Source organism: Limanda limanda, chromosome 19, assembly GCF_963576545.1.
Source record: "Limanda limanda chromosome 19, fLimLim1.1, whole genome shotgun sequence".
Classification (NCBI taxonomy): Eukaryota; Metazoa; Chordata; class Actinopteri; order Pleuronectiformes; family Pleuronectidae; genus Limanda; species Limanda limanda.
Window position 1 is genome coordinate 11,847,424 of NC_083654.1, and position 18,490 is coordinate 11,865,913.

Here is an 18,490-nt window from a genome sequence, read left to right on the forward strand (position 1 = left end):
TTATTTTTTCATTCTCAACGCATCACAAAAAAATCCAAACATATCGACAAACTAATCACTATTTACACAAGTAAACAGTGTCCCATCATATCTCTGTGATCTGTTATGAAAAGGTAAGAGCTGGAATGTCAATCAGAGCAATCAAAACTGAACTTACAAAAAAGCTCTGGACAATTCAAAAACACACACAAATCAAAAGTAGTGGAGTAGATCTGATCTTTTCAAATGTGAATGACGACTTCCTAGATGTTAGGTTAGAAACTGTAAACCTTTCATCCTCATGTCTCCTAAACATCCCCAGACAAAACATTTCATTCACTACAAGTTAATGCATAAAAAACTAAGATGCATATAATTTAACTTTTGGTTTCAGAAAAACACGACTAATACTCATCAACTAAATTGAGTTCCACAATCTCATTTTGGGAAAGGTTAAAAATGCCTCTGATAACCTTGTCTGACCTCCTGACTACATATCACCCTTTCCCATTACTGCACTGTAATGTTTACACAGTTGAAACATGTGATACAGCCTTGTTGTTGTGTAAAAGAGGACAAACTCTTAACTTGTTAAATTAGTTTCTGTGAAGATTAATGTTGGGTTTCGATTGCAAAGCTAATTCGCTGAAACAATCAGAGCCCATTTGTTTCCCATTTGTCTTACTGTACGACTACTTGCAGCCAAAATGTCCCTGAAGAAGAAATTGCGGTGCTATACACAGTGAACACATGCACACACTCGTTACACAACGCGGCAATCTGAGGAACAAATTAGCCTCTTATAAACACACCCATCCCCCAGGGGTACACATGGGGACCACACACCGAAAATGACAGGAGCTGAGGAGGAGAGAGAGAAAATATCCCGGAGTCACAAGTCGATGAGTCACTGCTCTGACGTCCTGCACACTCATCTGCTCGTCCTTCACACGTCCTGACTTCACTGTGGCTGCTCTCTGTGTGAAGACAGACATAATTTGATATGGACGGAGGAGGTTAGTGAGCACAATCAAAACACATTTAGAGATGTTGAAGGTGATTCATCTATTGGGTGCTATGGGTCACTCCTGCCACCGGAGGCTGCTGCTGCACCAACGCACTATCGCTGCACACAGAGATTTACACTAACATAGTTGAATTATCTGCCCTCTGGTAACTACATGCACCTACTCACATGGGGTCATAGTTGCTCTGCTCTTTGGATTTGAAGAAACGCATGGCGAAGAAGCCGCCCGCCTGCAGGCACAGCACCAGGATGATGCCGCCGATGAAACTGGACATGTCAAACTTGGCCTGGGAGAACTCTGAAGACGAGTCACTGCCATCACCTGCAGACAGAGGACAGATTTAATGGGTTTGTGGTTTAATAGGGGAAATTGCAAGAAAGAAAGGGAGGGAGAGCAACAATCAGTGTCCGGTTCTGAGAAGGCACTTTACTGGTGGAAAGCAGTGAGTGAGTTCATGAATGCTCCTTCTGGGAATAAATGTCTGACGCAGAAGGCAGGAAAAGGGGGAGGGAGGGGATGCTGGAGTGGAGCGGATATGATTTACCTGAGTCACCTTCGCCTCCTCCCTCAGCCACTGCCTCTACAACTGGGGAATGGAACGTGCAAACAATACGAGGGTTAGAGATGATGCAGGGAGAGGATCTGTGATTTGTGTCAGTGTCAGGGGGAGCTGTTTGATACCTGTGCACAGTTCAGACACTCTGGTCCAGCTGCAGTTCCTGGAGGTGTCTGCTGAGTCGCCCTCATCAGTCAGACACGCCCCCGTATCATTACCTGAGACAGAAAGTGCAGGCATTTTAGATTGTGTGTGTGTTTCATGCACGCATTCCCAGCATACTAAATAATTCAGTCATCTTGTACAAACTGAGGAAGCTTATGTTACAGTAGCCGTGATGATTGAATTACTAATTACTATCAGAGGTCACAGGTCGTTGTGCGTGTGTGTGTGTGTGTGTGTGTGTGTGTTTGTGTCACCATCTGGACAAAGCCTCCAGACGCAGCCTGTCAGGTTGAGCATGGAGTCTCCAACGCACAAGTCACATGATTCCGCTTGGGAACAATCTGAGGAGGAGGAATAACTGGCAGTCAATTGGAAGTGTCAGTCTTTGCCAAGTGATTGGCCGACGCACAATTATCTCCCCACAGAGAAAGAAATGTTAAAACCATAAATTCTGCAACTCTTTTCAGTAAGTTAGAGGAGAGAAAGGATGGTGGAAAGACTCAAATCAGGCTCTGGTGGAGTTGAGGAAAGACACAAAAAGTAGGAAGACACCAACAGGTTTCCCACAAGATAACAATTATAAATTAAGGGTATTGTAAAATGTGGATTCTCCCCCTTACCTGCCTGTGAGTACACATAGGGCACCCCAGCTAGAAGCAGCAGTGTGGAACACAGGACCTTCAATACCAAATGCTGCATCCTGACAGCCACAGAGGACAGCTGGGAAACGTAGGCGATTAGAGTGTCTACAAAGATGTTTTCAATAAAGATGTCTTTGATAAGTCCTCAGGACAGCATCCGATAGTTGCGAATGGAGAGATGGTTCCTGTCCAGGACACAGAGAGAGACAGAGAAAACGACCAGGGACACAGAGATCTGTGTAACATGAGCGACACCCAAACTTGGTTCCCTGGCAACCAACTGGCCCACCTCATCTCCCCTGAAACCCACACCAGTCAGGACGGACTGACACCTGCTAACCTCAGGAGGCAGTGCATGCACACACACCTACACACATGTGAGTGTTTGTTCAAGGATTTTGGGTCACAACCTGGTGCTGGAAACAACTAAGGGTATAAAGAACGTCACATTCTTTACAAGTTGTTCCATCAGGAACTAATGACATCTGTAGTAAGTTATATGGCTATCGATCCAATGGTTGTTGAGGTATTTTAGGTTCAAAGTGGTGGAGTGACTGACACTGAAGACACTTCTACCTTCGCCAAAAATATATTCCTTTTACACAACATATTAAGTTTATCTGCATTTTTTATGTTTTTCTTTTAAAATAGAAGAGATGGCCCACTTTCCAGCCCTCACACACTTACAATTAAACAACCTGAGAAAAGGAAAAATCTCTTTAAACCAACTGATGCCTACTTTCGTCCACTCTGAGCCCACAAGATGATAAATATATGTCACTGACTGTGATGAAGTGTGTAGTGTACTGAGTGGATATTAATGATTTGGATATTGGAGAAGAGTAAAGGCTCATTTATGCTCGTAGTTAGAAACATATCTGTCTGTCCTCTGTTTTCAAAAGCATGACGCTTATGGATACAGACTAAACAGAAAATCACTGGCGGTAAGATAGCCAAATGTTCAAGTGAGACCACCATAAGACAAGAGGAAATCATTTCAACAATGATGTTACAAACAGCCACTGATGCCTCTTTCTTTAGAGTTACATTATCTAGTGGCAGAAACTTGGACGATGGGCAGAAAAGGTCTCTGGTTCGTCTCTGGTTCGACTCCAAGGAGAAACAACAAAAAGACGAACCTGGATTGATCTGTGCAAAAATCCAAGAGGATTCTCCCTACCCTGTCTAGTGCCCCTGAGCAAGGCACCTTACTCCCCCAACATCTGCTCCCCGGGCGCCGTACATGGCTGCCCACTGCTCTGTGTGTCCTGCCCCAGATGGGTTAAAAGCAGAGGTTACATTTCCCTCCTTGCATGAGTGTGCTTGTGCATGTCTGTGCATGTGTTTGGGACAAATAAATGTATCTTAATCTTAATCACAACGTTCTCCACCATCACCATGATTCTTGATGTTAGAAACTCTAGACTCTTCGTTGCCCTCTGGTGGATTCTAAAACGTCATGCAAACACACAGGAAGGAGAGAAGGACAGTGATGATTACACCGTTAGAAACAGACATATCTGTGTTTGTACATAAGGGCAGCGCAAATTAGCCTTAAAGGGGGGTGGGGGGTTGGGGGCTCATACCTCCCTGTTGTAGCTGCGCCCCTGTACACACACACACGCACCAGCCCTCATAACCAGGTGAATCCAGTCCAGCATCACGACGCACTCTGTCATCTAAACGCAGAGAACTCCAGCAGCATCACCCGCCTCCTGAGATCACACCGACCTGTGTGCGCGCCCCCGTGCAGAGCTGTGTTCTCACACATCGTCTGGGTGAGAGCTGCGCGGCTCCGCGGGCGACCTGCTGTGTCGGCGTGCTTTAAAAGGATGAAGACACAAAAATAAAATAAACAGAGGGACATTTCGCAGGCCTGTCGAACACGACTTCCTCCCACTGATGCTCCTCCAACAATATATCGATGCACCGGCGAGAAAGGAAGAGATAATGAAGAGATTTACAGCCTGGGGCGAATAGACGACTGGTTGGTATTAATACAAATACGTGCACAGAATACATGATGTTACTGAATAACAGATAAGAGTCCAGTTGAATTACATAATATACAAGAATATAACGGTCAACACATCCTTACAACATCCCTCTATTTTTATCATTTTCTATTCGATATTGTCCTTTTATTAGTCATGATACGAAAAAACAGCTCCACTGAGTAAAGTGCTGCACTTCACATCCTCTCCGTGTGACGTAGGGGGAGCTCATCAGACGGAAGCGTTTCCTAATATGGCTCGAGCAGGACGACATTCCCTCGTTTCAGGCATTGAAATGCGCGGCCACGTCCAGCACACACTCCCGCATGCAGCGCCCACGCTCCCCCATCAACCCGGGGAAGCCACGAATCCCCCCTGCCGGTGTTATGTTAGGGCACGGAGGGGGGGCTCCTGTCTCTCTCACCTGATGTTGTAAGATTATCAGATGTAATACAGGATAGATTATTATGCAAGGCAATAATCAAAAACAGATAGGATCCGTGTACTCGACTCACATCACACATTGTTCAGACTGCATCATAAGATGTCTCAACCATTTTGGGGCAATTACATACATTACTAAATGAAGTGTTGATTAAATCAGTGATTCTTTTGATGCTGTTCTTTGTTCAGATGTTACACTGATGTGTTATGTTTAAGCCGTTGTCTGCCCACCTGTGCACATACATGCTTGCACACAACATTTGGTAATGGAGATGATAAATGATATCACATTTTAAAGCTGAATCCTTCTTCATACACACACAGGAAGTCAAGTTTCCGGTCAAAATCCTTCTGACAGCTCACAAGAAACTGGCTTGATCAGAACAGAACACACCTATATAAACAATTGTTATATTAAAGGAAACATATGTGATGGAAAATATTGCTTAAGAGTAAAAGAAGACCAAACTGATACGGTTTAGAAATTATTGGATACAATATCCTGATAGAGATGAATTGCAATGCTATATAATGCTTGTTTTAAATATAAGCATAATGTCAACATTATTTATATAGCACATTTAAAACTACTTGGTGCTTTACAACGTAGAAGGTAAAACAAGAAAACAGCAATACGTAATAAATCAAAATAATAATGATAACAAAATAAAATCGGCTTGGATATTAGCAATACAAACTAAAGCTGTAAAAAAATATAAGGGTTAGAGATATCAGCTTTACATAACCATTTAAATAAAAAAATAATTAAAAAAAATTCCTGATAAAAGGATTTTAAGACGTACAACAAAACCAGCACAATGTCAAAATGCAAAGCCTCTCTACTGTTGATTTTTTTTAGTTTTTTCCCCTGTTCTTTATATGTTTGCTTTGAATGTGCATTAAAGCAACGAGTGGGAAAACGAATCGCTCCTCTTCTCCCTATGAGTCATCCAGATGCGTTTCAGCACCGTGGACAGCGCAGGGCCTGTGCCCGGCATCGAACACACGATCCACCCATTAAACCACCCCACCATGCCCCCGGGTCGAATTGTGAGAATAAGTGTGTGTGAGTGTATTTGTGCTGGAAGAAGATGTGTGGGTTGGGGGGGGGGGGGGCTGTCTATTGGTCATTTAATACCAAAAACAACGAGCAGGAGTGAGCCGCAGTGGGAGGGGCGCCAGAGATGCCGCATTTTTCTGAATGAAATTACTCCATTTACACCCCAGCCCACCACCCCATCCTCCTGCATCCTCAGCGCCGGCCCCCCTGATTGGTCGAGCTTCCCGGTCTCTGACGTCAGACAGCTGCTCTTGTGGAGGAGTCGGCGCGCAGGAGCAACCATTCTGCCTCCCATAGGCGCTCCGGAGGGACTGACGAGCGAGGAGAAGAAGTAAAAGGGATGCGAGAGACGGAGAGCGGCACAAGCACGGGGACTGTCCTTCTATTTCAACCGGTGCCGAGCCTCACAAGAGCGGACATCAGCAGCACCTCATCTCCATCGTTTGGGATTGGATCTTACAAGAGGACATCTCTGAAGCAATAACGCATAAAAAAGGTAAGATGAATAATGATGAACATGCATATTGGTTTTGTGCGGTGCGTGCGTGTTCATGTGTGCATGCACGTTTGTTGGGGACATCCTCTGCGGTGCAGTGAACCACGCAATTGTAGCTGTTATACAAGACGGTCCTCAGCACCGTGCATGAGGTGGGTTGAACCTCCTCAAGGCGGAGGGGGGAGGAGGACGGAAGAAAGAATCTCCTTCATGAGCAAATCAAAACCATCTCAAAATAGCATTCTACATATCACTGTCACTCTGTGTGCAGCACATCTTGAAATGTATCCCAGTGAAGAACATGATGATGACATGCCACAGAGCTCAGGCATCTTAACCTTGTTACAGGCAAATTCCTCAAGTAGCCCTAATGGTGTTCTCATTAACTGTGCAGCAGATATGCAGCAGTACATGTAGAACCTGTACCAGGCTTACACTGTGTCTCCTCGTGAATCTCAGGCTGTAGCTCCTCTGATTCATCTGGGAGTCGTGTTTACAGACTCTCACAATGTCTGGATGCAGGAGGCAGCAAGATCCCGACATTGTCTGTGACGTGCGAAACAGAAGCTGTGTGTTGAATCCAGTAAAGCATAAGTGCCTTAATGCTACCACTAGGCAGACCTATTGATTAACTTTGCATGACTTCCCGCAAGACTCCATACAGTATTGTGACGTCACTGACATTTAAAGACAGAAAGGCTCCTGTGTAAAAAAAATTAGATTCTATAGTGGTCATGTAAGAAGATATTTAAGGCCCAAAGAAATTCACGAGAGGTGCCATTTCTAGTATTTTCCATTGTTTTCCATTGTCCATATTTGTATTACTATATATTTCTATAGGGTATATTTTCTTTACTGCACTTAATCTTTTTAATCATTCTTTCTTTTGAACTAAACTATTTGGAACAAGATTGGTTTAGGCTATAGATTGGTTCACGTACAATGTATTTGTACAATACCAAACAAATCACGACCTAGATACTTTCCGTAAGGCTGATACCTTACGAAATGAGTTAGGCTGCAAATCTAAGAGGCCTATCCATCCTATGTCGAGATTGTAGCCTGTTGTGTGTATCTATTCCAAATACTCACAATCTAAATCAATATCTTTATTAATTCCTTTGTGTGATAGAAATAACTGCAATAATGCAATACCAGGAAGAGGCCTGACAATGACAAACACCATTCCATGCCATGAGATCTTGAGTTCTTCATCATCTCACTCAGTCCTCCTCTGCTCTGACACATCCGGCCTCCTGCAGCGTCACATCCTGTGGTCCACATCTGATGGAGACCCAGTGATGACCCATCCGAGCTAATGTCAGACATGTCTCTCTTCTCCCGTCTCTGTTAGGTTGTGTTTGTGTGACCAGCCATGATCCTCAACGCCTCTGACCTGGGCTGGGATGAGTCCTCAGGTGCTGACCCCTTCCTCCCCCTGGACCAGCTGGATGGCCCGTCTTCGTACGAGGTCCCGCCCCTCACGGTGTGGGGCGTGGCCCTGTGTGTTTCCGGAACTCTCATCGCCACCGAGAACGCCATCGTGGTCACCACCATCCTGGCCACGCCTTCCCTGCGCGCCCCCGTGTTCCTGCTGCTGATCAGCCTGGGGCTGGCAGACCTCCTGGCGGGGGTCGCCCTGGTCCTCCAGTTCCTCTTCGTCTTCTGTGTGGAGCCCAGTGATTGGTCAGAGCTGCTGACCTCGGGCCTGCTGGTGACGTCGCTGACCGCCTCGCTCTGCAGCCTGATGGGCGTGGCCCTGGACCGCTACCTGTCTCTGAGCCACGCCCTCACCTACGGATCGGGACAGTCCCGCCGCCGGGCCGCGGGCCTGCTGCTGCTGGTGTGGCTGGGGGCGTGCGTGATCGGGGCGGGGCCTGCGATGGGCTGGCACTGCCTCGGGGAGCCGGACTCCTGCTCCGTGGCGCGACCCCTGACCCGGACATACCTGTCGCTGCTGTGTGGGGGCTTCCTGGTGGTTGTCATGGTCACCCTGCAGCTGTACGCCGGGATCTGCCGCGTGGCACGGCGGCACGCCCACGCCATCGCCACCCAGAGGCACTTCCAGACAGCCAACCACTCCTATGCAAGCCATCACAGCAGTGGGCGGGGCTTCTCCCGGCTGATCCTGGTGCTCAGTGTGTTTGTGGGCTGCTGGATGCCTTTCTCCCTGTGGGGGCTGCTGGGAGACGCCTCCAGCTCCCCTCTGTACACCTACGCCACCTTGGTGCCAGCAGCCGGCAGCTCCCTGCTGAACCCCATCCTCTACAGTCTGAGGAACAAAGACATCCGCAAGGTGCTGCTTCAGGCCTGCTGCCCCCACAGATGCCAGCACAACAACGCACAGATACACTACCCAGTGGATGTGTAGACTGCACAACCTCGCCAGAGTCTGACCGACACACAATCTATGCGAGACATATCACTGTTGGTGTGCCAAGATACACACATTGCTGCATTGACTGTAATCCAGATCCACACACACACACACACACACACACACACACACACACACACACACACACACACACACACACACACACACACACACACACACACACACACACACACACACACACACACACACACACACACACACACACACACACACACACACACACACACACACACACACACACACACACACGCCCACACACACAGGCAGCACTTCTATGAGAGCAGATGTCCTCCTGCAGATCAGAATGTACTGGACTGTCCTGAAAAGAGACATGATGGAACAGCCCTGCTGTTTCCATGAAGATTAAACGTACTGTCTTCTTGTGTGTACTTTGTGCCTCATCCACAGTCAATTGTAGCTCCCCCAAAAATAAACAATCACAGGGGTGTTGTATTTATAGCCCCACTAGTATAAAAGTGGATTTAATGAACATCGGCACTTTAAGACAAAATAAGGAATGGGTTTTAAAATGTAAGCCTATCACAGTGTAATGAGATAAGATCCAAAGCCCACTTTTGTTTACTTGAATGTCTGGAAAACACGGTGTTCTGGTTCTTTGAGATTCTATTTTGCACATGCTGTTAAAGGCACTTGAAAGGTACTGACCATATGTTCGTGTTGCACAACCTTTTTTTAAATGAATGAATATTTTATACGAATGAATAAAAAATATGCTTTTTTTCCTACCGCGTGATGTCAGAACTCGTCTCTTCACTGCTGCTGAAGCTCTTACTGTGTCTCTCTCTCTCTTTAACTCAATTAGGCACAGACCACTGCTCTAGATCCCTGCATCCTAAATTATTTTGCAGCTCCAGCAATCTTCCATGTTATCACCATCACTCTGTGTGCACTGTGTTTTTAATATCTACAAAGCAACCTTGCTATGAGGATACAAAACACCCTCTTGCCTAATCTCTAGAGGTTTTTCTCTCCTCCTGATTTTTTACTTTTATCCATAGTATTATTTCCACTCTCCACACAGTCAGCACCGTGTCCAACCCCGACATGGATGAGTCATAGGTAAAGCATGAGGAAACAGCCTGACATTCTAGGGGGAACCTCTTATCTAACACAACACAGACTCCACACTATTCAAACATTCCCACAAAGAAGAAACGTCAACAATCCGGTTAATACACTATCTTTATTGAAATAACTAGAATCATTTGAAAATTTAAGTCAGGAGAAGCAGAACTTTGGCAAAGCAAGTTTTGTGATTGTGCTTTAACACAGGCAGACTTAAAATAAAAGGCACTTAGAAAAAAGTCCACACTACTCATCAGTCACTTCTACATCCGACTCATTTATGGCAGCTGTAACATCATTTTTTAGAGAAGCTGATCAGTGACCAGTGTGGAAAAACACTGAAATGCAGCAGTAGAAAGACACGCATTAGGCAGCAGGACAAGGCAAATGGTCGCGGTGATTAAAGCATCAGAACCTAGTTCTTCCCCTGAAAATGTCAAAATTAATAAAAGCATCAGGGAGAAATACACAACGCAGGCAATATGCAGTACAAAATGAATCAAGATATTTGTGGTAATGTCTGCATATGTTCTGCACGAGGATCTCAGGGAACACCCCAGGTGTCTGACATGAGCCGATACTTCCCCCTATCACGCTGAATAATTCATTCATGAATGTGTTTATAAGCTACAAACGGTGTCTCATAAACCAGTCAATTGTTCCCATGACAACCACAGGGGGGAAAAAGAATATAAAAGTGAGGAGAGGACAAGAAATAAAAACATTGGCATTTAAAGCGATTGCATTCATTATCTTCAATAGATATGATTCAATATGGAATATAAATTTTACATCTATATAACAATGTACGAACGGGTGAGAATGTTTCGACGTTAAAAACGTATGTATTTCCACTGAGTACAAATACTGGATATAGAAGAGGTTGCCTGTGTGTGAATGTGTGTACTCCCTCACTATTATCCATACCCATAATATACTAAGGTAGATAAAAATCAGGCACTTGGCTTGCAGCAAACAGGCACCTGACTCTAAAAGACACTGAAGAAGGGCGGAGGCGATGTGTTTGCGCACAGACTCAGCAGGGAGACATGCATCATATCACACAACAGTCTCACTGGGTAACAGACGGTCTGTTACCCAGTGAGAGCGATGGCAAACCGGAACACGACCACGCAGACACGAGTCGCATCTTCAGATTTAGCTTCTTTGTATCGCTTAAACAATTTCGGTAATAAAGGGGCTAAGGAATGTGATTAGTAAAAGGTCACATGTACATAATCTGTGCAGGCTTTTAAACTCTCTCTCTCTCTCTCTCTCACACATTAAGCCACAACATTGACCTCTGTTCCCACTGGTACTTTAGAATGTAATTTGAATGAAGCTATTCTGATGTTTAATGTGGAGGAGAGGTGGTAGTGAAGGGGAAAAGGGACGGCGATCATTCGGACCACTCCTCGTCGTCAAACTCTGAAGAGTCGTCCTCGCTGTCGCTGCACTCCACAGCGATACGACGGGACAGGATGGCAGCCACATCGTTGCCAAAGTTATCCCGCTTGTCCTGCTCCCGCTGAGCTTCCACCTTCCGCAGATTGAAACCTAAAAGGAGATCATAGTCAAGAGGTTGTGGGTGAGTGCAGGCCGGTAAACATTTGCTGTGTAATGTTATCAACACACAAAGGTGTTTAAAGAAGGGAAATCTTTCCAGGGAAAAACATTCTAATATTAATTACTATGCTTCATCTTGTGGTAATCAGGGAGCTTGCAGGTTGGTGACATGTCTCTCTCTCTTTAATTATTGATTAAAATAAATTGTTATCACCAAAACATACTTATAAAATGTTGAGCTTTTGGCCACCAGTTGCTCTATGGACTTGGTGTGTTTTTGGATATTCTTTTAGGTAGTAAAACTTACTGTGTCATACAAAAAAATATTTAAAAGTTCATTGTAGATTTGATTAATTTAATAAAACCTTCTAATGTGAAGAGTAGCTCGTAGCTTTGTACCACATGAAAAAAGTTTTAAGGTATCCTACTTGTGTTCCCAGTTTCACTCTGATCAAGCACATAAGCAGTGAGGACTGTAGATACCAGTTATATACTAATCTGTTTCCTGTTGTGTTTTACCTTGTCGGATGGCCTGCAGCAGATTATTGCGAGTGCCACCGGACTCGTCCCCTTCGTCTGCCGCCTGCGGTTTGGGAGCAGAGCTGGACGCCCCCCCGCCACCAGAGGGAGGATGAGCAGAGTTGCTGAAGGATGGGGGAGGAGGGCCAGGGGGAGGCGGAGGAGGAGGAGGCGGTGGAGGACCGCCACCTGTGGACATAGGAGGTGGAGGTGGAGGAGGAGGAGAAACAGCACACATGTCAGGGGGAGGAGGGGGAGCAGGTGGGGAAGGATAGGCGGAGGAAGACTGGGAGAAGGGAGGAGGGGATGGGGGGGAGTCGAAGCCAGGGGGAGGCGGGGGGACCCCAAACCCAGAGGATGGAGGAGGGGGAGGAGGTGCTGGGGGAGGTGCAAGGTTAGGGCGGGAGTTGGCTGGGGAAGAGGCCATGGGGGGAGCTGGGGGTGGGTGGCTCGGACTGAGCACGCTGACACGCTTCTGGTTCTGTCCTCCGTACTGTCCATCATTGTACCTGTGAGGGACAGAGCTGAGGTTAGAGATGAAGGGGGAAATAACACGGCAAAATGGGCACTTTATTTCAATCTTGTATTTAAATAAAAGGGGCCATTTAAAGTTTTTACTACAGACATGTTTAATCCCTTCTGTGCCTACAAATATAACCTTGAGAGGATTTGAGTGGGAGTGCTGTGCAGCAGTACATTCACCACACGTTGGAAGGGGCCGCAGTGCGTTGGCAGCATGTGTGAGGCTTAAACATGCAAGGTGCTACTTACGCCATGTCTGGAGGTGGAGGAGGCAGGTAGTCATCAGAGCCCGGCACAGGGAGAGGGGAGCCGGGTTCATAAGCGTAGGAGCCGGAGCTCAGCTCGAGGCCTTCAGACGTGAAGCCTTCTCCGGATCCAATACTGCCATTCAGGCCCTCAGTGGAATTCCTTAAAACAAATTCAAGACATCACTATCTGCCTTAAATAAAAGCATCCCATCCGTCTTCTCTTAAACGCGGTCGCACATGAAACGTGAGAAACATTACCTGGCATTTACAACGTCAATTAGCAGCTGTGGGTAATGTGCTGATTCCTCAGAACAATTTTAAGAGGAGGTATCGTGTGTGTGTTTGAAAAACCTGACACTTGTGGTGAATGGTTCACACAGCTATTAAAAATAACAAGCACATAAAGTGCAGTAACTTACACAGCAGTAGGATAACAGCTTGTCCTTCAAATTAATGTTTTTCCTCATCAAGCCTGGCCTGTGAGTTAAATGCAAGCCACAATATTACATCACTATTAAATCAGGTTAAACACTGGCTCATAAAAGCAGAGAAATGTAGAATAAATTAAAGCAGAAAAAAACTAAAGTTTACACGCTTGAGCATATTTCAATTTCCTCCCCGATCACTATATGTCACATTTAAGAATATAAAATGGAATCAAGCGTAGGCCTTTGTATGACTCACACATTTGTTTACTGCAGTTTACCAGTGCCAGCCAGCTCTACACCCTATCCCCTGAGAATGTTTCTGGACAGGACATACCACACATATCACTGTGTACAGATAAGCTGATAAGCAAGGGGAGAGTGGAGTTCTGTGTTAACTGGAGGAAGAAATACGGAATTCATAAAGTCATTAATTTCAGGTTATTGCTGAAATGCACTTAAAAGCCTCTGGGGTCTGTGGACTACCACAACTCTGCACCAGTAAACAGCCCCATAAACCTGTCATCAATCTCTCAACTCACATCTCATCATTCTTTGGCACCATAAACTCCTCTCCCATCTTGCGACGTTCCCACTCATCCTTCCGGGTCTTGATCTTGCGAGGGTTGAGAGTCCGCTGGTTCAGGTGGTCTTTTTTCTCCTTCTACTCAGAGAGAGGAAAATAAATAAGATGAGAAAAGAATCCAAATGCTTTTTATTCGATTGATCTGTTTTATCTTGTTTCTATAGTTTATGAACATGTGTATTCACTCACTCTGTGCTTGCGTTTCTCCTTCATGATGTCCTTGGTGTCCTGCAGCATCTTCTCCTTCCACAGTTCAAAGAAGTACGAAGGATCTGTGTAAAACTTCAGGGCCTCCTTCCCATCGTCCCTGTAGACCACCATTATAATTATATATGTGTGTCAGTTACACTTCATATTATCTTTGTGTACATTAATGTCAAAGAGTGTCTGAGGACAGATAATTATCTGGCTCATGTGTATTAAGAAGTACATCACTTCCCCTTTCAGCTCAGCTTTAAAGAATTGTACAAAAAAAGAATTGCTTTGTAACACCAACACCCTTTGCCAAACTTCAACCTAGTACACATTCAAACTTATCACATGGAGTCTTTTCAATATAATTTAACAAATTCTGTCACTGCAGTGGTTATAGAGACTTCCCCTTCACCACCATAACCTCCTGCTGTTCTGGTTTCTAGTTAACCATACTTTTAGTGTAATGTCATGGTTTTTGCATAATTTATATCGGAGATCTCACACCAGGTCGGTTGCTGACAGTTATTGTTTTCGCCACAGTATGTCTTCACTGCTGCTTTGATTCAATATATTTGTTTCAATATACTTACAATTAGAGCCAGTTACATTAAAAAAATTATCCAGATCCATTTGCATTTAACAAAAAAAATGTGCTTCATCACATAGATAATATAGATGTTTTCTATATTATATTATATTATATTATATAGGTGTAAAGCATAGGAATTGCCTAAGATGCCGTAGAAAATGCCAGGTTGGAAATTGGTGAGTATAAATGTATGGGTCCGATACCACGTTTTTTAAGTAAATTAGCTCCACCCAAATAAAACTGCAATTTTCTTTCTCAAGAGATCAAAGAAAACAGCAGTTGTGCTCTACAGCCACCAGCAAGTACTGTTTTTAGAGCAGCAAAGAAGAAGTGATTTCCAGTAGTGTCATGTTGGCTAGAGCTAGTGTAGGTGTCAGCAATTTTGTGACTCTTTTTTAAGCTGGAAAGTCCTGCAAGTGAAACTGCGATGTGAACAACACTTTAGTTAAGTTAGTGTTCCTAGATCAGCTAATTTGTGTCCTTTTTCTGTTATGGCAGTCAAACAAGAAAAAATAATCTCTGTATGTTTTTCGAAGAGTTTAACCTGAGCCAGGCCATACAACAATGATAACAATCATCACTAACACTTTTAGTAGAATAAAGCTATTAACACACCGTATCTAAGTGTTTTTTAAATGCCCTGGTTTCGGATCAGAACATCTTGGATAAATCACATGTGTTGCCATACTGCATTAGTCCATCCTGGATTTAATTGAAGACATTGCCTCAGCAAGACCCAACACGTAAGCCTTTGTTTGATATCTACTCTTTTATGAGCAGTGAATGCATATGGGGCATCAGAGAAGTGGGTTTAGATAATACGTAGCCATGACAAAAAGACATCTTGAATATGATTCCATGTGAGCTCAAGTGAATTCAGGTGTTCCTTTCCATTCCTTGCATGAACATGAATATGAGCCCTGACCTACCGGTAGTGGCTGAGGTAGTTGAGCGGTGGAGGCGGATCACAGGTCTTGTAGGTGTCTTGGACCGGCATTGGCAGAGACGGTCTGCAGAACAGCTGCTGATCCTGGGTCACGCTGCTGCGGAACGCCTTACGGGTGGTGATCGCCTGGAGAGAGACTGAGACAAACAGACAGGAAGACAAATATTACTGAATATTTATTATGCCAAATTTGAAAGTTTATTTCAAACCACAGTAATAGTAACAGTATCATGGGGGAGTGCCTACCCTCCTCCTCTTTGGGGTCCAGCTGTGTGACTTTGACCTGCAGACGATCCACTCTTTCTCCTAGTGTATTTACTCTGATGGCAAATGCTCCAGCCTGCACGAACAGCTCCCCGAACACATCCTCTGCATACTTACCTGCAAACACATCGACACACGCATTTATAATTGGCGGATTTATGTATTTGTCCCACACATGCACAGTAGATGCATACTTATAATTCACGAGTACATTAGAGTGAATCTAGACACACAGCACACACACACAGCACACACTCACTGAGGCTGCCGAGCTGGCGGATGATGTTGGCCAGGCTGATATTGGTGACACATTCCAGCTCGCTACGAATTTTCGTAGGGATGGTCTGGCGACACACATAACGCGGCTCTATATTCCTCGTCACCAGAGGCATGGCGAGGTGTGGTGGGTGGGGGGGTCCCCAAACCCTGAAGGGAAAGAGAAGAAAGTTCAGTGGAGACAAAGATATAGGAACATTGTGACTGTACACCAGCACTGAGGCATTGATGTGAAGATGTATTACATGCATCCGTCACACGTATGAGTCTGGCGCTTAAACAATATACAAATAGGTTACCGAGGAGTTTGTTTTCAGTTGTGTTGGTTTGTTTATTTCTTTGCAGGAATACGCATAAGCTGCTGGACAGATTTTCCACTTTCTTTTACATTGCCAGATAGAGCTTTTTTTTGGTAATTATGTGTAAATCTTGATTGAAAAGATGAAAAAAAGATCACATGTTAAATAATATCGTGCTTCTCCAACTAAAAGTATGGATCTAGTGGATTGAAATGTGGTTTCACAGGGGTGTAGTAGGCTTTTTTCAGCTGCTGGCCTTATCTATATGGCCTTCTTTACTTTAAGAGGACTGTGTGCAATTCAAGTTGATTCTAGAAAACGTACCTGTGCTTTCGGAGTATTTCATTGGTTTATGGCCACACTTTATTAGAGTGTTGTTGCATTGAAACATTTTATGCTCAAAACTTGAAACTGAATACAAGTCTAAGCCATTTCAGAATTCTTGTTCATACTTTACAGGATTGCAGAGGTGATTAAAATCTGTTAGACCTTAATAGCCTGTTATTTTCCTTTTTATTTGTGTTACCTTGCAGTTTGTTTGTTTGGTTGTAATGTAATAATACATATATATTTTGTTTTATTGTCGTTTTAAGCCTGTTCAGCCCTTTGGATAAGGATGGTTGTTTTGAATATGCTTTATAGATAAACTATCTTGAAAATGTAATCAAAAAACTGTGACTTTACTTGTACAAATAATCATTGTCGTGGGATACACAAGACATGCGTGTGTATATAAACACTGAGCCAGACAGAAGTAAAGCAGAAGCAAAACTGAAGCTTTTTCTCCACTCAGCAGGGCACATCTGAAATACACACGGATCACGTGAACGAAACGGGAATAAGCATTTATAGAAGAAGGTGATAAAAACTTGGTTGAGCACCATTCTGCTTATAACAGAGTATATACTGGACTAATCTGCAGCTCTGTGATAAAAGCAGGAACTACAGTAACACATGGGATGGGTTGAGGTGCTGATAGGTGCTATCGGCACAGTGTGATCAGACACAGTGTAGGTCACTGAAACTTTAAGTATTACCCTGCGCTGCTTCCTATTCCCCATTTCGGTTTCCTAATTATAAGTTTTTCATGTTGACGCATGGTCTTTTGAGAACAGCGAAATCACGTCACACAGACACAGACACACACACACACACACACACACACACACACACACACACACACACACACACACACACACACACACACACACACACACACACACACACACACACACACACACACACACACACACACACACACACACACAGAGTGGATTCAAACCTCGGTTCCTCTCCCTGACTGAGCCACATTGTTATGAGTATTTCAAATGTGGGGAGTACTGTGACTGTCACGTTCTTCTTCGTGAGTAAAAGCTTGTCAGCTCGAACACAGCTCTATGGTGTTCGGGTGGGTGACGTAGAGACAGCTCTCTGTGACGTAGAGACAGCTCTCTGTCACACTGACTAGCGTGGTTTCACTAACTAGTAGCTTGTTGTATTTAACACGCGGTTCGCTTCATTCTAACTAAGTAGCTAAAGGTGAATAAAGCAACTCGTAAACGCGACACTTTTTACAACAACATTAGCTGAGGGCTAAGTGTAACTTGGGATCTCGGCCTGGTCGGAGCAGGAAGTAACTTGTCGGCGCCTCAAACCTCGAAGGAACGGATTTCTTCAGAGAGCAACGACCTTCTTTACGTGACGAACACACCAATGAGTCCTCTCCCGCTACTCACCGACCGAAGAGAACAACCGAGTCTTCTCCTCCGTTCACTCCGGTTCTTCTCCGGTGTCGAGGTTTGCTCAGGAAACGTAGAGCTCGTCAGTCTGCGGAGGAGCGACTCGGATCCCCGCGACAAGTCCCGGGATTGCGAACTTCTGATTGGCCGCGAGGCTGAGCTCCTCGGCGCTGATTGGTCGCCGCGCCGGTCGTGTGATTTCTGCCGAGTGCAGAATGTGGAGACCTCAACGTAAAGAGCGCAACTCCGCCCTGTCCGCTGGGGCCGAACATCTGTGCGCAGTTTGCGTAGCGGAGGGCGGGGGCACGCATTCCAGCGTCGAGTTGGAGCGAGTCCGAGGAATGACTGTCATCGACCAGAGGAGCAGGAGGAAAACACTGAAGGAGTAAATGAACGATACGTGACGTGTCAGGTAAACTACAACTACCTGAGGGGAGAATCCAGCCTTCATCCAATAAAGTGTAAACCA

At 44.9% G+C, this 18,490-nt stretch overlaps 3 protein-coding genes across 3 annotated transcripts; 1 reads left to right on the forward strand and 2 right to left on the reverse strand.

Moving 5' to 3' along the window:
• Positions 1–1,044: 1,044 nt before the first annotated feature.
• cd164l2 (CD164 sialomucin-like 2) lies at positions 1,045–2,427 on the reverse strand. The gene is made up of 6 exons (XM_061093352.1): positions 2,349–2,427; positions 1,983–2,069; positions 1,689–1,781; positions 1,552–1,593; positions 1,175–1,328; positions 1,045–1,105 (listed from the first exon to the last, which is right to left on the reverse strand). Exons 1-6 carry the CDS (start codon positions 2,425–2,427, stop codon positions 1,045–1,047), a joined length of 516 nt encoding a protein of 171 aa, XP_060949335.1.
• A 5,311-nt stretch (positions 2,428–7,738) lies between these two features.
• On the forward strand, positions 7,739–8,734 carry gpr3 (G protein-coupled receptor 3). The gene has a single exon (XM_061092223.1). It carries the CDS (start codon positions 7,739–7,741, stop codon positions 8,732–8,734), a length of 996 nt encoding a protein of 331 aa, XP_060948206.1.
• A 1,217-nt stretch (positions 8,735–9,951) lies between these two features.
• wasf2 (WASP family member 2) lies at positions 9,952–18,121 on the reverse strand. Its single transcript, XM_061092250.1, has 9 exons — positions 18,019–18,121; positions 15,967–16,133; positions 15,690–15,824; positions 15,427–15,580; positions 13,903–14,020; positions 13,670–13,791; positions 12,704–12,862; positions 11,933–12,441; positions 9,952–11,404 (listed from the first exon to the last, which is right to left on the reverse strand). Exons 2-9 carry the CDS (start codon positions 16,097–16,099, stop codon positions 11,247–11,249), a joined length of 1,488 nt encoding a protein of 495 aa, XP_060948233.1. The 5' UTR covers positions 16,100–16,133; positions 18,019–18,121; the 3' UTR covers positions 9,952–11,246.
• Between the last annotated feature and the right edge of the window lie 369 nt (positions 18,122–18,490).

Coding starts and splice junctions, on each gene's coding strand:
- gpr3 (XM_061092223.1), top strand. CDS start 7,739: ATGATCCTCAACGCCTCTGACCTGGGCTGGGATGAGTCCTCAGGTGCT.
- cd164l2 (XM_061093352.1), bottom strand. CDS start 2,427: ATGCAGCATTTGGTATTGAAGGTCCTGTGTTCCACACTGCTGCTTCTA. Junction 2,070..2,348: donor CTATGTGTACTCACAGGCAG/GTAAGGGGGAGA, acceptor CCTCCTCCTCAG/ATTGTTCCCAAGCGGAATCA. Junction 1,329..1,551: donor AGGAGGCGAAGGTGACTCAG/GTAAATCATATC, acceptor CTCTGTCTGCAG/GTGATGGCAGTGACTCGTCT.
- wasf2 (XM_061092250.1), bottom strand. CDS start 16,099: ATGCCTCTGGTGACGAGGAATATAGAGCCGCGTTATGTGTGTCGCCAG. Junction 15,825..15,966: donor CCGCCAGCTCGGCAGCCTCA/GTGAGTGTGTGC, acceptor ATGTGTTTGCAG/GTAAGTATGCAGAGGATGTG. Junction 14,021..15,426: donor AACTACCTCAGCCACTACCG/GTAGGTCAGGGC, acceptor GGTGGTCTACAG/GGACGATGGGAAGGAGGCCC.